At 38.5% G+C, this 21200-nt stretch overlaps 1 protein-coding gene across 1 annotated transcript in view; it reads left to right on the top strand.

Moving 5' to 3' along the window:
- The first annotated feature begins 1128 nt into the window (after nucleotides 1-1128).
- Nucleotides 1129-21200, top strand: part of si:dkey-220k22.1 (multiple epidermal growth factor-like domains protein 9) — an 83129-nt gene continuing 63057 nt past the window's right edge. The window contains exons 1-2 of the mRNA XM_051110371.1: nucleotides 1129-1772; nucleotides 13995-14193. Of these exons, the coding sequence (XP_050966328.1) occupies nucleotides 1262-1772; nucleotides 13995-14193 (710 nt within the window). The 5' untranslated portion in view covers nucleotides 1129-1261. The remainder of the gene's footprint in view (nucleotides 1773-13994; nucleotides 14194-21200) is intronic.

The following is a 21200-nucleotide window of genomic DNA, read 5'->3' as shown; positions in this document are numbered from 1 at the left end:
ATTAAGAGCCAGACATGTAAACTTTTGAACAGAATGAAGATGTGTACATTTTTCTTATTTTGCCTGAATATCATATTTTTTCATTTAGTAGTTTCCCAGAAGACAAACTAAGTTAAGTTTATCCTGATCTTAAAATTGAAAAAAGTTTTCAGCCCCTGGCTCTTAATGCATCGTGTTTCCTTCTGAAGCATCAGTGAGCATTTGAATCTTTTGAATGGGGTCATTTTTATAAATTCAGCTATTATTTTCTCTTGTGGACTATATGTAAATGTCTTTTATGTGAATTATCTTATTTAAATCAGTAATAAATAAAAAATAACATGCATTTTATATGACCCCCTATCTTTTGGTAGAATACTTAAAAATTTGCAGATTCTGCAAGGTGTATGTAAACTTTTGACTTCAACTGTATGTCCCAAAACACACACAGGAAAACATTTTAATGGTTTTATTGCTTAATTTGATGGTTTGTAATGTTTTTAATGTTATTTGTAATGGAAACCATTAGAATTTATGCGGAGTTTTTGTTGTTGTTGTTGTTGTTGTTCTTTTTTTTTTGTTTGTTTTTTTCAGCAGGGAACCGACCGATAGTTGCGTGTTCTCTACTAATGGTTCTTCAGCACTAGAGGACGCTGTTACTCTGTACTTTTATTCAACGCAACCACGACGTCTTCTTGTAAATTTGTTCCTCCTTCAGGCGAATGGAGTTTCCCCGTCAAACTTTCCATTAACAATGAATCCATTAACATCGTCTGAATTTTAACGCCATTAAATTGTCATTTTTCCACAATGTGGTGTTTACCCCAGTTAATACGGGAGTTGCACTCAGGTAGAATGGCCTTTTTCCATTGCTTTAAATTCAGTCAGTTTTTCTTTGAGAATGTTTCATCCTCACTGCTGGCTCTGCCTAGGCGTTTATCTGGGTTGTATCACAAAGACCCATTTAATTTCGTTTTACCTGTTTTCTTTCTTTCGTCACTTTTCAAGACGGCTCATTGAGTTGTCAGTTTTGCTGCTCTTCTTCGCGGTCGTATGATTGGTGCAGAGTTACGCCAATCTTCATGTCGCCTGCGCTCTGATTGGGTGGAGGCGTGTCCATAGTGGGCGGGGTTTACAACTGTCAGTCCCGCTGGAGTGAAACCGTGCAGTTCACAGCGCGAGTGGACAAGTGGAGACTATTGGCTTCGGTAGTAAGAAAAACATCTGTATTAGTACTAAAGGATACAGTTGAAACGTTTCACATGGGGAGCTAAAGAACAAAATGACGTGTATGCGTTACACTATGTTACTGTTCTCAGTTGTGGAGTTATTGTTGTTTGGATACACAGCTGGTTTGTCGCGTGCTGTACGCGATGAGAACGCGTCTTCAGGCGCGAGACTCCCGCGTGCTGTGCTGGATGAGACGTTGGAGACGACCACCATCCCAAACCACTTACAGGAGGACGACAGGGACTCCAGGTTTTCACCTTTCACCCCCACAATGACCATCACATCCAGGGACTTGAGGACCACTGGTACAGCTAACCAACTACAGCCCGTCTGGCTGACCACCACGGCTGCGCCTCTGACCAAAACAATGGACCCAACCTCCAAACGCAGTAAAGTCAAAGAAAACTCCACAACACTACAGTACAATAACATTACAGTAAAACCTAATTCTTCCAATCCATTAAGTGGCACAAAAAACACAACACCACCTGCACTGGATACAGCAAACAGTTCATGGACAGTGAAAAGCACCTCAAAGCCTCTAGTCGTGACCACTGAGAGAGGTAGGCTCAGTTCTCATTCTTTTCCGTGACATGCAATGTTTATTAAATGCATGGTTTCCCAATTGTGTTCCTGTGTTCCTTCACCAGATACCAAAAAAGGCCACCTATAGTGTGTCCTTGAATTTCTTTCCCAGCCTCTGCACAATAGATTTTGAGGGGTTGCAAGACCTGCACAAGCTGCTCTCGTGTGCTACATTTCTTATTTTATCTTCATTACAGTATACAGACAGAATTGCACTGTTTCCTCTATGTACTCCCTTACAGTGCAATTTCAAACTGAAAGAGTTCACAGTATTGTTGTTCACTGCTTCCCATTTTGGTTGTTAGACCAAAACCAGTACCGTCTTTGTTCAGAGACACACCTTTTTCTCACTTCACTTTTGTGACAGTACTGATAACTTGGCCGTTTGATCAGCTGTGTCATAAAAATGAACTGACAGATAAATCCTTTCCACAAACCTCAGTACCTCAGTACAGCTGTGTATCTGAAGGACATTTGAGATCAGGCCAGTTGCGCAGAGACAACCTTCTTAATTGCTTTAATGTGATTAATTGCCATCTGACTGCCAAAAGAGGAAAACAATCATAAATCTTAAACCTTCTACTCGTTTATCTTGAGTTACATGATGCCAAACTGGCTTGGAGAATAAGGATGATTCATTTTCATTAAGGTCATATCTTGTATAGTATCAGTCACCTTTATGTCGGCTTTATCTGTTTAATAGAATGATGAATTAATCTGTCTGATTCATGATCTTTCATCTTGACAGTTTCTTACTCGGAAACAGGGTGAGAAAATCCTCTTTTTGGTGCAATTAAATTCTGTCTCTCTGAACTTGGACATGTTCAGTGACAGCAGTGGGATGAAATGCAGTTAAAAGGAAAGTGAAGCAGCCATATGGGGTGTAATCAAAGGTTCAGTTAAGACTGTATGTGATCTGCAGCCCCTCCGGAGTTCACTGGAGGTGATTGTACTGGGGGGAGACAGGTGTTTGGGATTACAGTGAATAAAAACCATCTCTTTCTATGTAGTGGCCCAGAGGCGACTGGCTCTGTGTCTGTTTGGGATTTGCTTCTGGATCTTAGCCCTTTGCTGTTTACTGCAGGTCTTAAATTGCTTCTGCAGGAAAGCAGATATGTCACATTAAACCCACTGATTCAGCAGCTTTATATACATATGAAGCGAAAATGAGCGCTGTCATCATATTTCAAGGCCTTTTTTTTTATTCATGTTTTTTTGCCTTGGAACATTTGTTGTGATTATCTGATTTATGAGTGGAGTGAACATTTCAGAAGCTGATTGTAAAAATAGCTGGTGTTTGGCTTTTATTTCTAGTGAGGTAAGTTCAGTGACCTTGTTTTCCCCCAGACATCTGTGACACCATAATTTCTGGGAGGTGTTGTCTTTGACCTGGATAGCATCTTATTAGAAAGCTTAACCTAAAATCATGAGTGGAATATTCAGGATCCACTCGAGTCATTGTGATGATAAGTAAATGTTTTGTTGTGTTGATTGCATAAGAACATCCTTGGGATTTTGTTCTGGCAGCTGCTCTTTTTGATCAACTGTTTGTGCTGTTGTTTAATATTAGCAGTGGTTTGAGGAACCCTTAAAACATTCACCTCATTCTGTCACAAAATCATTTCAGACTCAGAAAAGACACCTACACAAGTTATTGCAAAAGCAAGAATCAGAGCGAGACACCTTTGAGTTCCTTTAATAATGTAAATCACCCCATACTACAGACCACACAAAGGCAATTTGACTTATTATTACGAATGCTAGTGAATTGTCTTCTTTATTTTGTTCCTGCAAAGCATAGTGATCATTAATCAGTCTTGTGGATGTGCTAATGCAGTTTTATAGCTGATGGACACACTGGTCTCTAAATTTGTCTCAATTTAGTTTCCTCCATTATTTGCTCTGTAGGTCTATTTCTGCAATTGTGTGTAATAGAAAAGCAATGAAAAAGAAATAAGATTGGGGTGAAATTGCGTGTTTCTATATTTATGGAACATCTTTATGTATACAGACACATGATGTTGTACAGATATAATTAGATCACTTCCAGAATAAAAATGTTTATGTCTTTCAGTCGAAAAGAAATTAAGGTATTTGAGGAAAACATTCCAGGATTTTTCTCCATATAATGGACTTCAGTGGGACCCAACGGGTTAAAGGTCCAAACTGCAGTTTCAATGCAGCTTCAAAGGGCTCAACACAATCACAGTTGAGGAATAAGGGTCTTATGTAGCAAAACTATTTGTCATTTTCTAAAAAAAAAAAAAATACACAAAAATGTATATACTTTTAACCACAAATGCTTTTCTTGCCCTAGCTCTGTGATGCACATGTGTGACTTCACACATTACGTAATCACATTGGAAAGGTCGTTCATTGTTAGTGTATTCCAACTCAAAAAGGGAGGGTAGGGTGAAAACATCTTATTTTCTCCTCCAACTTCAAAATTGTCCAACATCGTTGTTTTACTTTTTTTTTTTAAATTGTAAATGGTACTTCCATCTATGTTTCATGTGACCTTTCCAACGTGACTTTGTAATGCATGAAGTCGAGCTAGTGCAAGACGAGCATTTGTGTTTAAAAAGTATATACTTTTTTTTTTTTTTTTTTTTTTTTTTGTTTTTTTTGTAGAAAATGACAAATCGTTTCGCTACATCATGAGAGACACTTATTACTCAGCTGGGATTGTGTAGAGCCCTTTGAAACTGCAGTTTGGACCTTCAACCTGTTGGCTCCCATTGAAGTCCATTTTATGGAGAAAAATCTTGGAATGTTTTCCTCAGAAACCTTAATTTGTTTTCGACTGATGAAAGAAAGAAATGAACATCTTGGATGACATAAGGGTGCGTAAATTATCAGGAAATTTTTATTCTGGAACTGAACTGTAAACTTTTAAGTTCACTAGAAATAAGAAAATTTAGCATTGAATTGCATAACCGCTACAGTTGTTAGTTTAATTTAGAGACACTTTAAACTTGAAGCTTTGAAATACATGGGAAAAGTGGGGTTAAAACTATTATCCTATAGTGTGCTTCTTTCAGTTGCCAATAGTTTGCACAGAACAGCTTGATAAAGTTTTTTTCTCAAAGATTTTTCGTTAATTTCAGACATTTTTATTGTTAAATGTCAACCACCCTATTAAAGAAAATTAATTTACAAGAATGCAGTTTACAAGCAGATTTGAGGGTGAAATAACGCTTGTAAAATTGGCACCTGTTTATATTTACGCTTGTTTAACAAGGGCGGAATTAAACATTTCACAAAACAAGAATATGAGCCTGTGTTTTTCCAGTCAGAATCTTTAATTTGCCCTGTCCCAGACTCCTGTAATGTGTTGTTTCTATTGCAGTGCATTCAGGGAAAATCATTTCCCAGTGATGTTTATTCATGCTGTGGTGGACATAAATAGTCTTTGCCATATACAAAAATGCATTTTATTTTTAAGAGTGCATATCATAAACATCATAAGATAATGTGAGATGAGATTGGTTTATCAAACTGACTCTGTGATGTGGCATACTTGATGGTAATTTTCTATACATATATTTTTTTTATTAAATTGCCAAACAGATAATTTGTTAATTAGATTAAAACCCACACCACTGTACAGTACCTGTGATTCAGAGTTACACTGTTGCTCATATTGCACGTCATATTGTGCTCTACGTGTGAGCAGCGTGTGGCTTATTAAAAACACAATTCAGACAAGGACAGTGAAAGTCATTTCATAAATCCCCAGCACTGCCGGACACACACAGGCTCATATGATGGCTGTTTTTCAGCTACCGTGCTGTCCTTGCTCAGCAGTTTCATGAACGGGTTCGAAGTAACATGAGCTCAAACAGATTGCTACCGTAAACAGAGGTTTTAAAAGGGACTTTTAAAGTCTTTAGCTATGTGTTACTATCTTACTGTACAGTTGTTAACTAGATTTTTATAAGATGTGCTGTAGTAAGTTTTATATGGGCTGCATTTGCTGTGGTCTGAGTTACACATTAAAACAGTTAAACATTGAAAGCATTCAGATCAAGCTCTGAATTGTACATATTCTGTGTGTTTGCTTGGGTTTGGCTGTTTGAGTGGTTCTTAGTCCGTTGACTTTAAACTTCAAATAGTTTGTTTGATGTCTCATATGCCAAACTAATACTATCCAAATTAAATGAGCTACAAAGGTTCTATTCTTTGAATATGCAAATGAGCTGCGAGAGCTATTAATTTGGTGTTCTAATGTGCTGTGTAGCACATATTGATTTGCACCTTATTTGTGTATTCCCATCTGGGAGTTTTATAAAAGCACTGCTCTGCTATTGCTTAGACTGCCATTCTTAATGCTCCAGGCCTACAAACACCCTAAATCCAGTTCTTTTGTTAGGAGTAGACACTTCTAGACTATGCGGATTTATTTTTCTGCCTGATTAGAAACTCTAGGGAGTCCTAGAGCTGTAATACATAGATAAATGCCCTTCTGTCTGTGCTTGATATCCACACTCTCAATATCCTCTTCCTCAACTATTTGAAAGTCAAATCCATAATGAATTTATAATCTACTGGCATAGCAGACATACAGTATGAGTCTGTTTGGATATGTCATTGCTAAAACAAGCATGCTGTAACTATATATTCTAATGTTATATCCCTGTGCTATTTCTTATATATGCAAAGAGTATGCCAACTCTGAAGTTTATTTTGCCTATGGCATTCATCCAAGCATTGAGCTTGTCATTGTTATAGCTGAATTTATCTGCTTTGCAACCCTTGTATAAAATATATTAAATCCCTAACCATCCAACACAGTGCATTTCTGTGTATATCTGTGTAATCCATTTCCTTGCTTCTACCAATCAGCTGAATAACCAAAAGTGCACATATAGATATTGCTCAGCTGTTTATCTCCGTCTCACACTCTGCTCGTCAGCACACTAAGTGCTCTGATGAAAATGAAGAGTGTCAGTTTGTGGACTGAGCACGCAACAAAGAGCAGGAGCGAGAATATCAGCACACGCTTAACTCGGTGTGCGTATACAGAGCTTTCACAATGCATGCACGTCTTTGTGACTGAACTGATACCACACCCAGGCTTCTAGAAAATCAACTTCCTCAGAAAATTAATTTTAGGACAAGTTTATACTTGTATGTCATTTCTGTTCACTAATAATTCTTATTACAGTAGTTATTCAGCTTTTATTTGATAGCCATGTGCCTTGCTCAGAGAAGCAAAAGGGCTTGAGTAGTTTGAACAATCCATCCGGTAACAAGCTAGGACTTGGTTATAAACAAGTGTGCTAATTCCGAGCTACATTAATTCAGCAAATATCATTTGACACTCATCTATCATTTACCTCATCTGTATGTGTTTTTTAGCTAGCTTATATAAGTGTCTAGCTTTTTTTTTTGGACCGTATGACATGTTCATGTATTCTTCTTTTCTCTGTGAGATTCAGCCAGAGCTCTCACACTCTCATCAGTGCCACACTATCTGGCATGTGGGTGGCAATGCAGGGTGACAGTGGCCCCATCACCCATAACACCATGCTGCTCACCCTGAGGGTCAGCATGTCGTCGCACAGGCCCGCACAGTCGTTACCGTTACATAAGTGTCCCGTAAATTTCTTATGTAACACCGCCAAAGCTACTGAATCTGATCATGGGATTTTGCCAAACATGTTCTGATTATGTGTGATATCCCTGCGTATCACAAACAAGGGTTCAACTTTTTTGGAAACTATACATCTGATGACAAAATGTGTTACTGTTTACTTTTCACTAAGCGTTTAGGCATTGATGGTACCATAAAAACGTTGTTAGTCTTTGTTCAAGTCAAGACTACTCATGTAATAATTATGAATAATCACAAGGCAGCAACACTGCAACAAATTGAATTCGTTTGTACACAAATTACGATTACAGGGCAGATTAGTAATTAGAAATTAGGTTCCTTGCACAATACTATGTTTATGACCTCAAAACACATTTACCATAGCTCTTCATGGTGTTCAGAGATTTGTAGAACCAAGCCAAAATGGCATGGTTGCTTAAGCAAATGTGTTTTTATCTCAGTGTCGGTTAGGTTTAGGGTTGGGTTTGTATTTTACATTATTTTCAAATACAGCTGGCTGGACATTTCATTTACAAATTGCTGTGATACATACAACACCCAACATAATGAAATGTTGTCAGATTCTGCACGCATTGTGATGGCAGAAAAACACTGGTAACAAGTGGAGTGAAACAGGAAAAATCAACGAAATAAGAGATAAAATGTATTGTTGTGCCATTAGATTTCAGAATCAGAATGCAAATCATTTTTATAGAATACTGTCATCAAAGATGCCATTTGAAGCTAAACGCAGATGATTAAACAGACAGACTAATGGATGAAATATCATTTAAACTATTTAAACATTTTACATTTACCTATTTTATCTCACATTTTTTTCACACAAATTCAAGTTATATCTCATATTTTGGACTTTATAACTCGATTTAACTCCACAATAGCGAGTTTGCCCATTCTGAGGGAAAAAGGCCAGAAGTGTGGGACTCAAAAGAAAGAATGACGAGTTGATTTTTCTTATCAGAATTGTGAGAATAAATATATAATCTCAGAACTGTGAGAATAAAGTCAGAATTTTAAAATATGAACTCAAATTTAGCTTTTTTATTCTTTTATTTCATGGTTTTTTCATAGACTGCCACTTGAAAACTGTCAAAAAACAAAAAAAAATTGGTCTCTACAGTGTAAATATGTATATGACGTATGTTATTTCCAGAGAATGTCTTTTTTTCATATTTACTCATCTTTGATTTTTCAGACTGTATGTACAAGGAGCAAATGTGTGAATTAGCACAGCTGATAGCTGCATTCACCATCTCTTTGCCAGCTCATCAATCAAGATGAGTCTTTAGCTGCTTTAACTGACAGCCTTCATTTTACAGTCTGGAGCCAAACTGCAGTCTGCCATTAAGGCTTTAAAGATGGTAACTTGATATCTATCCATATTGCAACAATGAGACCCTCATGCAGACATTTGAACCTACACAGTATTTTGTTGTGGGGAAAAAAAAGACAGATTTGGAGCAGGAATTTCCAAGAACGTGCCAAAGGTGAATGTAGGTCAGTGCTCCCAGCCCTCTAAGATATGTAGCTGGTAAACGAAAGCTTTAATCCTTATTCAACCAGAACAAAGCTGTGATGTAGTCAGCAATGACTATGAGAACCAGACGAGTCCTTTGCGCAGACTGACTTGTGTTGCAGCTTGGCCCCCGTCTGAGCTTGGTTTCTCCCAAGGATTTTTCTCCATATCTGTCATTTCTAATGGAGTTTTGGTTCTTTGCCTTTGTTGCCTTTGGCTTGCTTAGTTGGGGACACTTAGTTTTTGGCATCATTGTCGATTTGATTGCACAGACACTATTGGAAGAGAACTGAGCTGAGCTGGACGATGACATAACTGAATCAACAATGAACTGACTTTAACTGAAAAATTGACTGTTTGCTATTGTCCTTTTGCATTATTGACACACTATTTTCCTGTTCAATACTGTAAAGCTGCTTTGACACAATCTGTATTGTATAAAGCTCTATGAGTAAAGGTGACCTGGCCTGACTTTTATATGTTTGTGTAAAGTAAGCCGATACCTCATTGTCAGGTGTCTTGAGCTGACTTTATTTCCTGCATTCTTAATGGATACTCAATAAGGGAGAATCACCTTGTCAGTGTCCTACCGCAAACAAGTCTTGTCTCAGCATTGTTTATGATTGTGAGAAAGCAAACAGGCTCTTTCATCCTTATGTCTGTAAAGATAATCACACTACCATTCACAAAGAGTCAGGATGTTTTTTAATGTTTTTAAAAGATGTCTGTAATGATCACCAAATCTGCAATTATTTGATGAAAAATACAGTAAAATACAGTAATTAGTTCACTTCCAGAATAAAAATTTCATGATAATTTACTCACCATGTCTGAGATGTTTATGTCTTTCTTTCTTCAGTCAAAAAGAAATTAAGGTTTTTGAGGAAACATTCCAGGATTTTTCTCCATATAGTGGTCTTCAATGTGCCCAATGTGTTACTGAATCACGTTGATAAGATCACATGCAGTTAGTTCTTCATCAGTGTACTTTGGTTCAAAAAGGTAGGGTACGAAAAACTCCATCTCATTTTCTCCTCCATGTTTTACAATTTTTTTGTAAAGGGCGTTTGACTTTTTTTTTGCATGTTCACTTTGTAAACACTCAGTCGGTACTTGCCTACGTCACATGTGCATGATTACATAATGTGTTAGGTCGAACTAGTGCAAGATGAGCATTTGTGGTTAAAAATATATAAATTTTAGTTTTTTAAAGGAAATGGTCAATCGTTTCGCTAGATAAGACCCTTATTCCCCAGCTGGGATTGTGTAGAGCCCTTTGAAGCTGTGTTGAAACTGCAATTTGGACCTTCAACCCGTTGGGCACCATTGAAGTCCTGGAAATCCTGGAATGTTTTCTTCAAAAACCTTAATTTCTTTTTAACTGAAGAAAGACTTGAAACATCTTGGATAACATAAGGGTGAGTAAATTATCAGGAAATTTTTATTCTGAAAGTGAACTAATCCTTTAAAATTTATGTAATTTTTTTCCTGTGATGCCAAGCTAAATTTTCATCAGCCATTACTCCAGTCTTCAGTGTCTCATGATCCTTCAGAAATTGTTCTGTTTTGATGATTTGGTGCCCAAGAAATGTTAATTTCTTATTATTAATGTTAAAAACAGTTGTGAAAGTTTATACTGTCACTTTTGATTACTTTAATGCATTCTTAATGCATCATTCCATTGGTTAAAAAAAACCCCTACACTAACCTCAAGTGTTTGACCGGTAGTGTATCTGTATGGCTATTAAATGATGCCTGCCCTCACGGGACTGTGAGAAGTAGGCTAGGAGTGAGTCTTGTAAGATGATACACGACCAATAAGATGAATACTTGTAATTGTTCCATTAAGAGACAAGTAAAATGTTTTCTTTTTGACTTTGTCTGGCAGAGCTCCCCTATTGTGTAATCTGATCTTTAGCAAGGTCACCTCTGATTCAGATCAGATTGCCCCCAGTCAGCTATGGGAACTGTACACGCTGAGAGCTTCTGCTAAATATATCACAGTGCTCCATTTTTCTCACTGCGTCAGTGCACATGTGTATATGTTTTTTCACATGTTCACACTCGCAGGTCCGATGGGAGGTCACTGTAAAACAATGACACACTGCAAGAATGGCCCGTTCTGGATTTATGCATGCAGTATGTTAAACAGTCAGATGAAAAGAAGCATTTTCTGAATTTAGTACCCACCAGATGTGCTCCCTTATGGAGCGGTGTTATTTCAACCCATCAAAATGTGGTTCTTGAAATTTTACTAGTGATCCAGGGCTTGCCTTTGGCATTTTGTCAGGTAGGCTGTGCAAAGGGATCCAGAAATGAATATTTTATCCGTCTTTTTTTTTTCCTTACCTTGCCTTTTCCTTTCACACACATCTCATTGAAACTATCATCATCCCAAATTACAGCTACTGTGCTTTTCCTCTGGGAGAAAGCACCTGCTCCCTTTTTACCCAGAAAAAAACTACTTGAACGCTGCATGTATGTGATGTAGTTTCTCATCAGATAAGCTCTGGGGTTGCTACACAGCACGCTAATATTACAGCACAGTCAGAAGCATGGTGCTTTAATAATGAGGCTTCTTTGTTCTGCTCAGTTTTCGACTTCTGGGAGCAAATAATTTCGCTGACAGCCTCTCGGTGACCTCCGTAATATTGCTGATCGTATTAGATGTGTTCGGTTACTGCTGCTGTATAGGAGCTGGGGGCTTTCGAGTTACCGAGCAGACTGTTTTTTATAACAAAAAACTGTTTACAGAGGTGTTGACGTGCACAGGAGAGAACAGCTTGTACTGTGAGAGCTGATAACAGGACGGACCAGGCGTAAGTCCTCTCTAAATCCTACAAAACATTCCTTGAAACAGTCCTTGAAGGCAGTAGCCAAGTACAGGCTGTATTCATTAAGCTGGTGTATTTCAGTGTGGTGTATTTCAGTGACTACAGGTTCAGTCATTGCACCCCTGGAGGTGCAGTCGTCCCACTGACTTGAAATGTGCATTTTCCATATCATTTCCGTAAGGTGCGCTACTGGAATTGTAATGTTGCTGTTTTGCTCATACAGTTTCATTGAGAGAGATGTAAGCGCCATATTTTTTGTTCTCATGATATTCCCCTACTGTGACGGCACTGGAAAGTGGCATCCTGCAGCTTTGAATAAATTCACACTTTCATTGAGCCACTAGTGTAAGGGGCCAAATGAGATTATGCTTTACTACAACCACTTAATGATTGAATCTCTTGCTAAAATTCATACTGTAACCATTAGGGCTGTAACGATAATCGCACGATGTCGTGAGGCGCGTTTAGTCAATGAAGCCGGTACTTTGATTAGTAGTAAAGCTCCATCACGTGCGTTCAGCCGTAAAGCACTGACAAGCTACGCCAAAATCGCGCGCAAAATCGAATCGCGATTTTGGCGTAGCTTGTCAGTGCTTTACGGCTCTGTGTATTACTTGCCGCTCCAGCTGAACGCACGTGATGGAGCTTTACTACTAATCAAAGTACCGGCTTCATTGACTAAACGCGGCTCACAACATCATGCGATTATCGTTACAGCCCTAGTAACCATTAAAGACATGTTCAGGGTTGGCCCCACATGGGCTCTGCAGTGTTATGCATTTGACTGAGTTGTTAATTATAGCAAGAATAGTATGTTTACATTATATAGTGGTTTTAACCAATGTGCAGGCTAGTTTACAAAAAATTAGGGCAGGGTGATAAAACAGTAACGTTGATTATCGCGATATAATGTTTCGCGATAAAACGATAACAACTTTGATAAATGTTCATTATAATGTTTATGCACCAAAAGTGAAACGAAATAGTGCTACTCATTTGAACTGCACCACACAGAGCATTTATCTGTTCGAATCAAAGTTCGAACAGATCTAGCACACGCTTACTAGACGAGATGCGTTTACTCGCTGATAACTCTCAGTCACGCAAACACTAAACAGTGCTGTGACATCCATTGTGAAGCGCTTGAGAACACAAATGACTCTATGATTTTAAACTAGTTTAAAGCCAGATGAAACAGTGCTGACAAACAGGAGAAACATTGTGCTCAACAATACAGCCAGAAGGCTTTTTAATCTACAAATCACCATCATTTAGCATGGATTTACTGTGGTAACACTACCTGGACCATGGTATTGTGGCAGAAATGTGGGATATTCATAGCGAATTTTATTATATTATTAATGAAGACATATTAAATCTATTAAAGGAGTAATGGAATATGATTACAGTATTTTTGTGATTAAGCTGTAGCGTTTTTGCATTAATAAGAAATGTTTAGACTACTGTTTTTCATACAAATACCTAGAAACCATATAGATATATGGATTTTACCATGATATTAAGGTATACTGCTGCATATCACTATGAAAAAGAGCAATTGTTAATTTGAATAAAATTCAAACAGCCAGAATAATTACTAGGGATGGGACGATAAATCGAATTGATGATTGATCATTTCTAATTGTATGAATGATTATTTTAGGTTCAAGTGAGTGTAAGGATTTGGAAACATGCTGAATCATTTCTCGATTTGCGTTGCAACAATTTATCATCCCATCCCTAATAATTACAATTCAGCATATACAAATTATATCAAACTGTTTTTGATCCTGAGCGTAAATTCACATCTGCATCCTAACTATTTTGAAACATGTATGACTTTATTTCTACAATGGAACAAAAAAGGGTTTGACTGAATGGTGACTACAGCTGTATACTATAGTGAAATATTCACTGAACAATGTCTTCAGTTTCAATCTGTTCCTTCTCTGAGTTCCACAGAAGTAAGTCATATGTTCAAGTTTAGAACAACAGAGTTAATAATTAATGACAAAATTATAATTTTAAGCTATCCCATTAATAAACAAACGTTATGCATCCATGCTGATAGTTGTCAGTATATGAAGACCAAGACCACTGGGACACAGAAGAACCAGTGAAACATCATTTCAGCATCTACTGAGAAAAATTGTCACCAAGATGTTGGACAGAATTGCTAACATTGGAAAGAAAAGTTAACATGTTGTTAATCTCTGTTCTCTCTCGCACACAGGACTTCAGTGCAACTGTAGTGCTGAGGGTTCAGAGGACCAAGATGTCTGTGACCCTGTCACAGGTCAGTGTGCATGTCTACCTGGATACACGGGTCACCGTTGTGATGAATGTGCCGATGCGTATTTCACCAACGGGACCAGCGGCTGCCAGGCCTGTGACTGTGACTCCTATGGAGCCATGAGTCGACTCTGCAATAGGTGAGTATCTCCTCTTCCCACACTTATCACATCATCCTTGTCTGATTCAGAACTATGGGTCATGCTGACTGGTGGAAAATTTTCTCAGCAACCTCTTTACAACAGAATATAGTATTTGAATAAAAGGATTTAATAGCACTTTGTGTTCCCAGCTTTATAATATATTCTTCAAATTTCATGTGCAGTGTCATGTTGCTACTGATCTGATCACTGATCTGAACTATGAGCTGTGTGTCTTTAATATCTAGTAGCATTTAGTGTTTCATTTCCCGTGTTTGTCATATTGTAAAGCTGTATGTCTCATGTTTGTCCTTAATTTGACATCTGCCTGAATGCAGTCAGCAGGCATGAAGAGATCGCTCTCTGCACTGCAGTAACTGGCTGCTGGGTTTTCCCTAGCCCTCGACTTTGTCAGCTTCCTGCCAAACTGCTGCAATCATGTCACACTTATTGTATCATAGTAACAGGATGTCACCTGTCAACCGTCTATGGTTTTTCCCAGTGAGCCTCTTTATGATATGCGTCTCAGAGTAACCTTCCCTGAATACGTTCCCCTGCATGGATCCTGTCTGAGCGTGTTTGTGGGTGTGACATAGTGTCATATCTTGTCACTTAATGTTGTTTTGTGCACCTGTTGTTCATAATAGACTGGAGGAATACAGTTAGGCCACAGAAACCTATTATTGTCATACCAAACCACCACACATTCCTAGGAATGTAAAACTTATTTCACAGCAACTTATTCAATAGGACAAGGTAATATTTAAGGGCAATGTCTATCTGTCTGTCTGTCTGTCACAGCATCCTCAGTGAACTTCATGTTGGTTGTTTGTTTTATGCTCCACAGTAATAACTCAAACACTTGTTGTCTTCTCAGTGTCTGTACATGCATGTACATGTAGTGTACTAGTATGTTGACAGTGTCTCTCTATGTACATAGATCTGTGTGTGTAAAGCAGTCATGAGAGTGCAAGGGTAAAGTTAGTGACTCCACACGCTTAGTAATTATAGCTTTCCCACAGCAGACGGCTGCAGATGGAAACGGGATAGCCGCAGTCGTGCGAGAGTCGGCCATCCGCTTGTGTTTGGTTTGGAGCGGGCTCAAAGACTGCAGCCCCCCACTGCTCCCCCTGACACGGAGAAAGGCATCATAATTCACAGCATTCCCACTCCCTTTCCGAACACTGGCTGTAGACAGCTTCCATTACAGTATTCAATCTGTCATTCATAAAGTCCTGCTGTGTCTGTCGTGTTTGAGTGGGATGTGCTTTTTAGGGTGAGAAACTTGCAATTGGGACAAGCACGAAGAGTAAAAATGTTAAGGTATTCGTAAAATTGCATGTGCATGTTAATATTCTGTATTTAGAGATCACATGGTGGTCTTTAGAAATTAGACACTGCAATTCTTCTAATTAGCTAGCATGGTTACTGTGTGTGTGAATGTTTATGTCATTTGCTACATAGTGATTAATGAGTCCATGCTGAGAAGTACATTGCCACACTTGATCTCAGATCACGACATCCATCAAAATACAGACTAAAAGTGACAGGTCATTAGCCCAGGGTGCTATAGATGTATATTTCATGCTGTAAGCTTTCATGCTACACACACAGGGATACAAGACACCCTAGCAGCCCCACAGTGAGTGGGGGTCCTGACCCTAAATGGGAGGGAGGCACTTACAGCAGTATGAGACTATTATATTATGGTTAAATTTGCTATCTACTGTAGAACTGTTCTGCTTCACGCAGAAATTGCATTAAAGAAGCAAGTACGCAATATGCAGCCTAAATGTATTTACAGTACCAGGAAACAATAAATGCACAGAAAATGAGAGCTGTGCTGATTGACATGATGGAGAGGCAGTGTGAAAGCAGCTTTTGTCAGTCCAACTGCTTCCCTGTGAAGCAAAGGAAAGATTAGAGAACGGCGTTCCATTCTAGAATTGTGTCCGTCTTGTTTGTATCATGGTTTATTTGAGTGGTTTAACATTTACATCGCTTAAGCACGACGTCACTTCTTGTGGATGGATAGGGCCCCAATTCATGGTCTGTGGGGGAGGGGGAGCCCACGATTTGCGGTGCACTACACAAGTCTAGATGTTACCATATGACAAAGAAGCTGTGTCTAGTTGAAGCTCAGCATTTGCCGCCTGTCAGCAAACAGCGTATTGTTGATACTGTTGTAGCTACTGGAAATGTTGCTTCTTTGTCTGAACACGCCACTTCACTGGCTCCCTCTTGTCATATCAATAAGCCTTTTGGGCGGTGGCTATTACATCAGGATTTATACATAGTCTAGACACTAACATTTGTTTTTAAGTAAGTGTTGGCAGAAATACTTTTTGTTTTGATTTCTTCATTTTTATTAGCAGTGGCGCAGAATCACAAATCAGTTTGATTCACAAGCTCTTGATTCCGTTTGATTCTGACCTTGATTCAATTCGATATCTGTTCATTTGGATATGTCAGATCCAGTACATATCATGTACAGTACATGAATTTTTCATAAGGAGAAAAGCTCTCTCAACTATCTAAATGGCTGTAAAATGTCCAGAGAAACATGTCAGTTGGTACATATTTTTTTGCTGTAATATATAATGAATCTGAATCATAAAAGGAATATGTAATATAGTGCATGTATTTAGCAAAATGCTCTTTTCTAGAGCCATTTTTAGCTGACTAACAAGCTATGGACATTGAATGGTTTTTCTGGTGAAGTAAATGTAATATTATGTTACACAAGACTTCAGACTACCATTTGAGAGCAGTGGCACCAGCGCCACCAAATTCTACAGGTGGGGTGGTGTGTGGGAGTATTAAAAATATAGATAATTTAATCATAAAATTACTGTTGTTTTGCATTAATAAGTGCAGTTACTAATAATATTACATGTTCATTTCTTGTTTATTTCGTGTTTATACAGATTTGACAGTAAAGCACTAAGCTTGAGATTGGAAGCATACAAAATGTAGCTTTATTAACAACAGTAACATGCAAAATAAAATTTTTATGTAGAAAAATTGTATATTCTACTCTTATTAAATGTACAATTATTCTACTACTGACCAACAGCGTCAGTGATTATGTGAGATTTAGTCGCAAGCTTTTCTTACTTCATACACTAAAAAGTGTAAAACTCTGACAAAAATCTGATTTATTAATGATTTGTTTTTTTTTATTTTATCATTTCAAAATATTGAGCAAAAAGTAGAAATGATTAAGGGGGTCATAGGATGCAAAACTCACTTTTACATGTTGTTTGAACATAAATGTATGTTGGCAGTGTGTGTACACACTATAAAGACAAAAATCCACCCAGTGGTATTTATTTATTTTTTTAATCTTTGTAAGTAACATCCCCTTTTTCAAATCAGGCCGTTCTCAGCTTCTTGTCTGTGTGACGTCACACGGACCAAGGCCGCTCCCACGATAGTTGAATGACACTGGTGTCTTACCTTAGACCTTAGACCTTAAATGAGCTGAGTGAGCTGAGAACAGTCCGACCACCATATTGTCGACTCTGGTGCAGGGGAAGACAAGAATGTCTCCGATTGAGCGATTGAGGTGTTCTGTTGTTGGATGTAGTAATAAACATAACAGTTATCATTTACTCCCGACATCTGAGCCGCTGAAGATGCAGAGGATTAACATTACTTTCGTTTTTGAAGGAAATGTGCCCGGCGATCTACATAATTGCATCTATGTTCGTGCAAATCATTTGTGATCCAGCTTCACCTATAGCAGAAGTGCGTATAAGGGTTTTTATGCATCTTTTCAAATTGCCTTTCATTATAATGTGCTAGTTAGCAAGGTTTGCGGCTAAATGCGGCTAAAGTAAACACTATGGCTTGTCAGCCCACAAAAGAGAGGGGCGGGATGGGCATTCTGCAATTCTGGGCAGAGTTTGAATTATTCTCACTGAATCTCGCAGCACTGTTGCAAAATCAACTTTGTTTCCCGAGTGAAGCTGTTTTGAGCTTGGACAAGTTTGTTTGCGTTGCGGTCCGAGCTGATAAACGGTCCACACTGTGCACCTCAAACGAGTAGTGCACTTTTGTTATGCTTTTGTTTCGTTTACCATTTGAAGTTTGTCATATGCAACAGAAATGGCAGCGCTTATGAGTTGAACAATATGGTGGTCGCACCAGTGTGAGTGCTCACAAAATTTAGTCGCACCGGCTGAAAAAATTGTTGCAAAATACAGCCATTTGGTCACAGTTTGAAGCCCTGTTACATATTGTTTCCAAGTTGTTTTATTAATATCTTTGGTTGGTTACATGAGAAATGATACATTTAATTGAGTTGTACTGCATCTTTTAATATATCTTCTGGATTTAATTCATGTTTATTTCATGCTGTAATTAGTAGTAAAGAGAAAAAGATGAAGGTTCAGGTGTGTTCCACACTATTGGTTTGAATTAGGGGTGCAACGGTTCTCGGTAAAAAATCGAACCGTCCCGTTCTCCTCCCACGGTTCAATACGCACGTGAACCGCGGTTGCTCTGACCACGCACTTACAATACAGTTCGGTGAAAAAAACAATCCATAAAACAGAGTTCAGCTAATGTATGGTTCTGAATACGCTCCACGTGCGTTTCATGTGAGACTGCCATCCAATCAACTCGTAGTATGTAAATATGTTGCTATAACGACACAGTTCCTCACGTGTTGGTGTTTTTGTGTGTTGCGCTTGGCTTGTGTAATGTTACTGTTCAGCATGGCGAGTGGAGGAGATAAGCCGTTAATAGAGCCGCCACCCGCTTCATTCAAGTCTGCTGTCTGGGAACATTTCGGGTTTCCAATAGATTACAGCAGCGATGGTAAAAAAAAAAAAAAAAAACGTGGACAAAACAGTCACGTTATGTAAAATTTGCCACTCGCGAGTGCCTTATGCTCACGGCAGTACATCTAATATGACGAGCCATTTGCGCCGTCATCACCACAGTGTTGAAAGCGCTCGAGCACAGGTGAGACCGAAACAGCAGACGTTGCCTTCTGTGTTTAAACAGGCACTCGGTTCTATATTATGTTTGTTTTGAAATGCACTTTACGTTGGTACTCTAAAGTAGGCTTCTCTTGAGTTGAAATGTTGGTTTTAGCAGGGATTAAAAACTGCTTGGAATTTTATTTTTGTAAAGAAGCCTGCTGTGATCAAGGGTTTAAGTATGTGTAACCCAATAAATATTTTTTTTTCTTCGAATTTGTCAGTAGCATTTTTTTCCCTAAACACACACCGAGCCGTACCGAAACCGTGACCCTAAAACCGTGATACGTACCGAACCGTGACTAATTTGAACCGTTGCACCCCTAGTTTGAATACCAACTAATGTGGCTATAGTGAGTTGTCACTCACTAAAGGACGTTTATTATTTTTATCATGATGAAATTGACCAAATTTGAAAGCTGAGACTTTATATGAAAGTTAACAAAGCCCAAAACTCATTGTTATTATTTGAAGGCATGTACATGTACAAATAATGTTTTGTGAGGTTTTGTTCACACATTAACAAAAAATAGCATAAACTAAGGCCATGTTCACACTTGGCGTCTTTTTTGAAACTGCCAGCGTCTGTTTTACATTATAATCCTATGGAGTAAACGGTGTCTTCAAAATTTTTTTACACGCCACCTCCAGCGTCTTTTTTGTGCAGCTTTTCTGAAAAAAAAAAAAAAAAAAAAAACGCCCTACGTCAAGCACCTTTTTGACAGCTGACCAGTGACAAGCCAGTAGCGACATGTAGCGCCGTTGTGTTCAGGTTCGGGCATCCCTTTTTCGAGTCCCGGCTCACAGACCCTTCCCGATTCCCCCCCTCCCCCACCTCGCTTACTGTCTAAATACTGTCCTATCAAATAAAGGCAAAAATGCCAAAAAATAAAAACAATAAAAAACAATCTTTTCTTGACATTTCTCGACATTCATGCTGTTGCAGCTGTTGTTATAGCAACAAAAGACACCCTCGGCTGCAATGCTGCCAGTTTTTATTTTTACTAAAAAAAGCGCCCTTGTCAACTTTTTTTGTCAAAAAAGACTGGCTGTGTACAGTTTTTATTCTACACGTTATGTATGTATAATGTTTCTGTGTTAGTCATTTGTTCTGCTTCAGTGACTGAAGGCCGTATAGCTTTGGAGAGCTCTGCTCTGGTCATGGTCCAAACCTCAAGCTATTTCCTGAGCTGTAAGACCAAAGGCAAGCTGAAACAAAATAAAGAAAAACTGCTAGCCCTGATTTGGTTGTGGAAGTCTGATCCTGTGGAAATTGGTAGTTTTCACATTCCTGGCTGCCCCGGAGTGTTTGGGAAATGCTGATTGAACCAGAGCTTGTGCTTTACAGCCTCTCACGCTGACTCTGGACCGACCTCCTTATCCCAGACTGTGATTTCCACCATTGTAAGAGAAACAACGAAACTGGTCTCTAATCAGCCAGCTTTTAAAAGACAACTTACAATGTGTTGTTACTTCTTGACTACTTCTAGTGCTCCAATTTCTGACATGCACTACTGCCATTAGGTTATAAGGGACATTTTCAACCACAGATATTTACAGTGAGCGTCAAGTCATTATATTAAACTCTACTGATATTGTAAGGGCACACGCTATAATTAGATGTAGCCTATGTAGAGCACAGACAGAGGAAAATCTGCCATCTGAGGGTGCTGCGGTATGCTGTTTGCCAGACAGATTAAGAAAATAAAGAAAACCTCCCTGTAATTCGGTCACATTGACAGCTGTAAAGCTGTGTTCCCTTCAAAAAGTCTCCAGACTGAAAATAGTTGTTGTTCAATACAATTGAAGTAACTTTAGATTTTCAGCAGTCTTCTCCACAGTAACAATTTTTCAATAGATTTTTTTTCACTGTGTTCTTTTAAATATAGTGTATCTGGGTCTGTTGTGGAAAAAACCGTGCCGTTGATACGTTTTTTCCCCTCTCTCTGGCCTGCTTTACCACAATTTAGCCTGCTACAGCAGTTGTCATAGAGAAAACAGCATTCAAAGCGAAAAAAG

This window comes from Labeo rohita, chromosome 5 (genome assembly GCF_022985175.1).
Source record: "Labeo rohita strain BAU-BD-2019 chromosome 5, IGBB_LRoh.1.0, whole genome shotgun sequence".
Classification (NCBI taxonomy): domain Eukaryota; kingdom Metazoa; phylum Chordata; class Actinopteri; order Cypriniformes; family Cyprinidae; genus Labeo; species Labeo rohita.
Note: the sequence above shows the minus strand (reverse complement) of the source record. Positions and strands in the feature narration are given on the sequence as shown.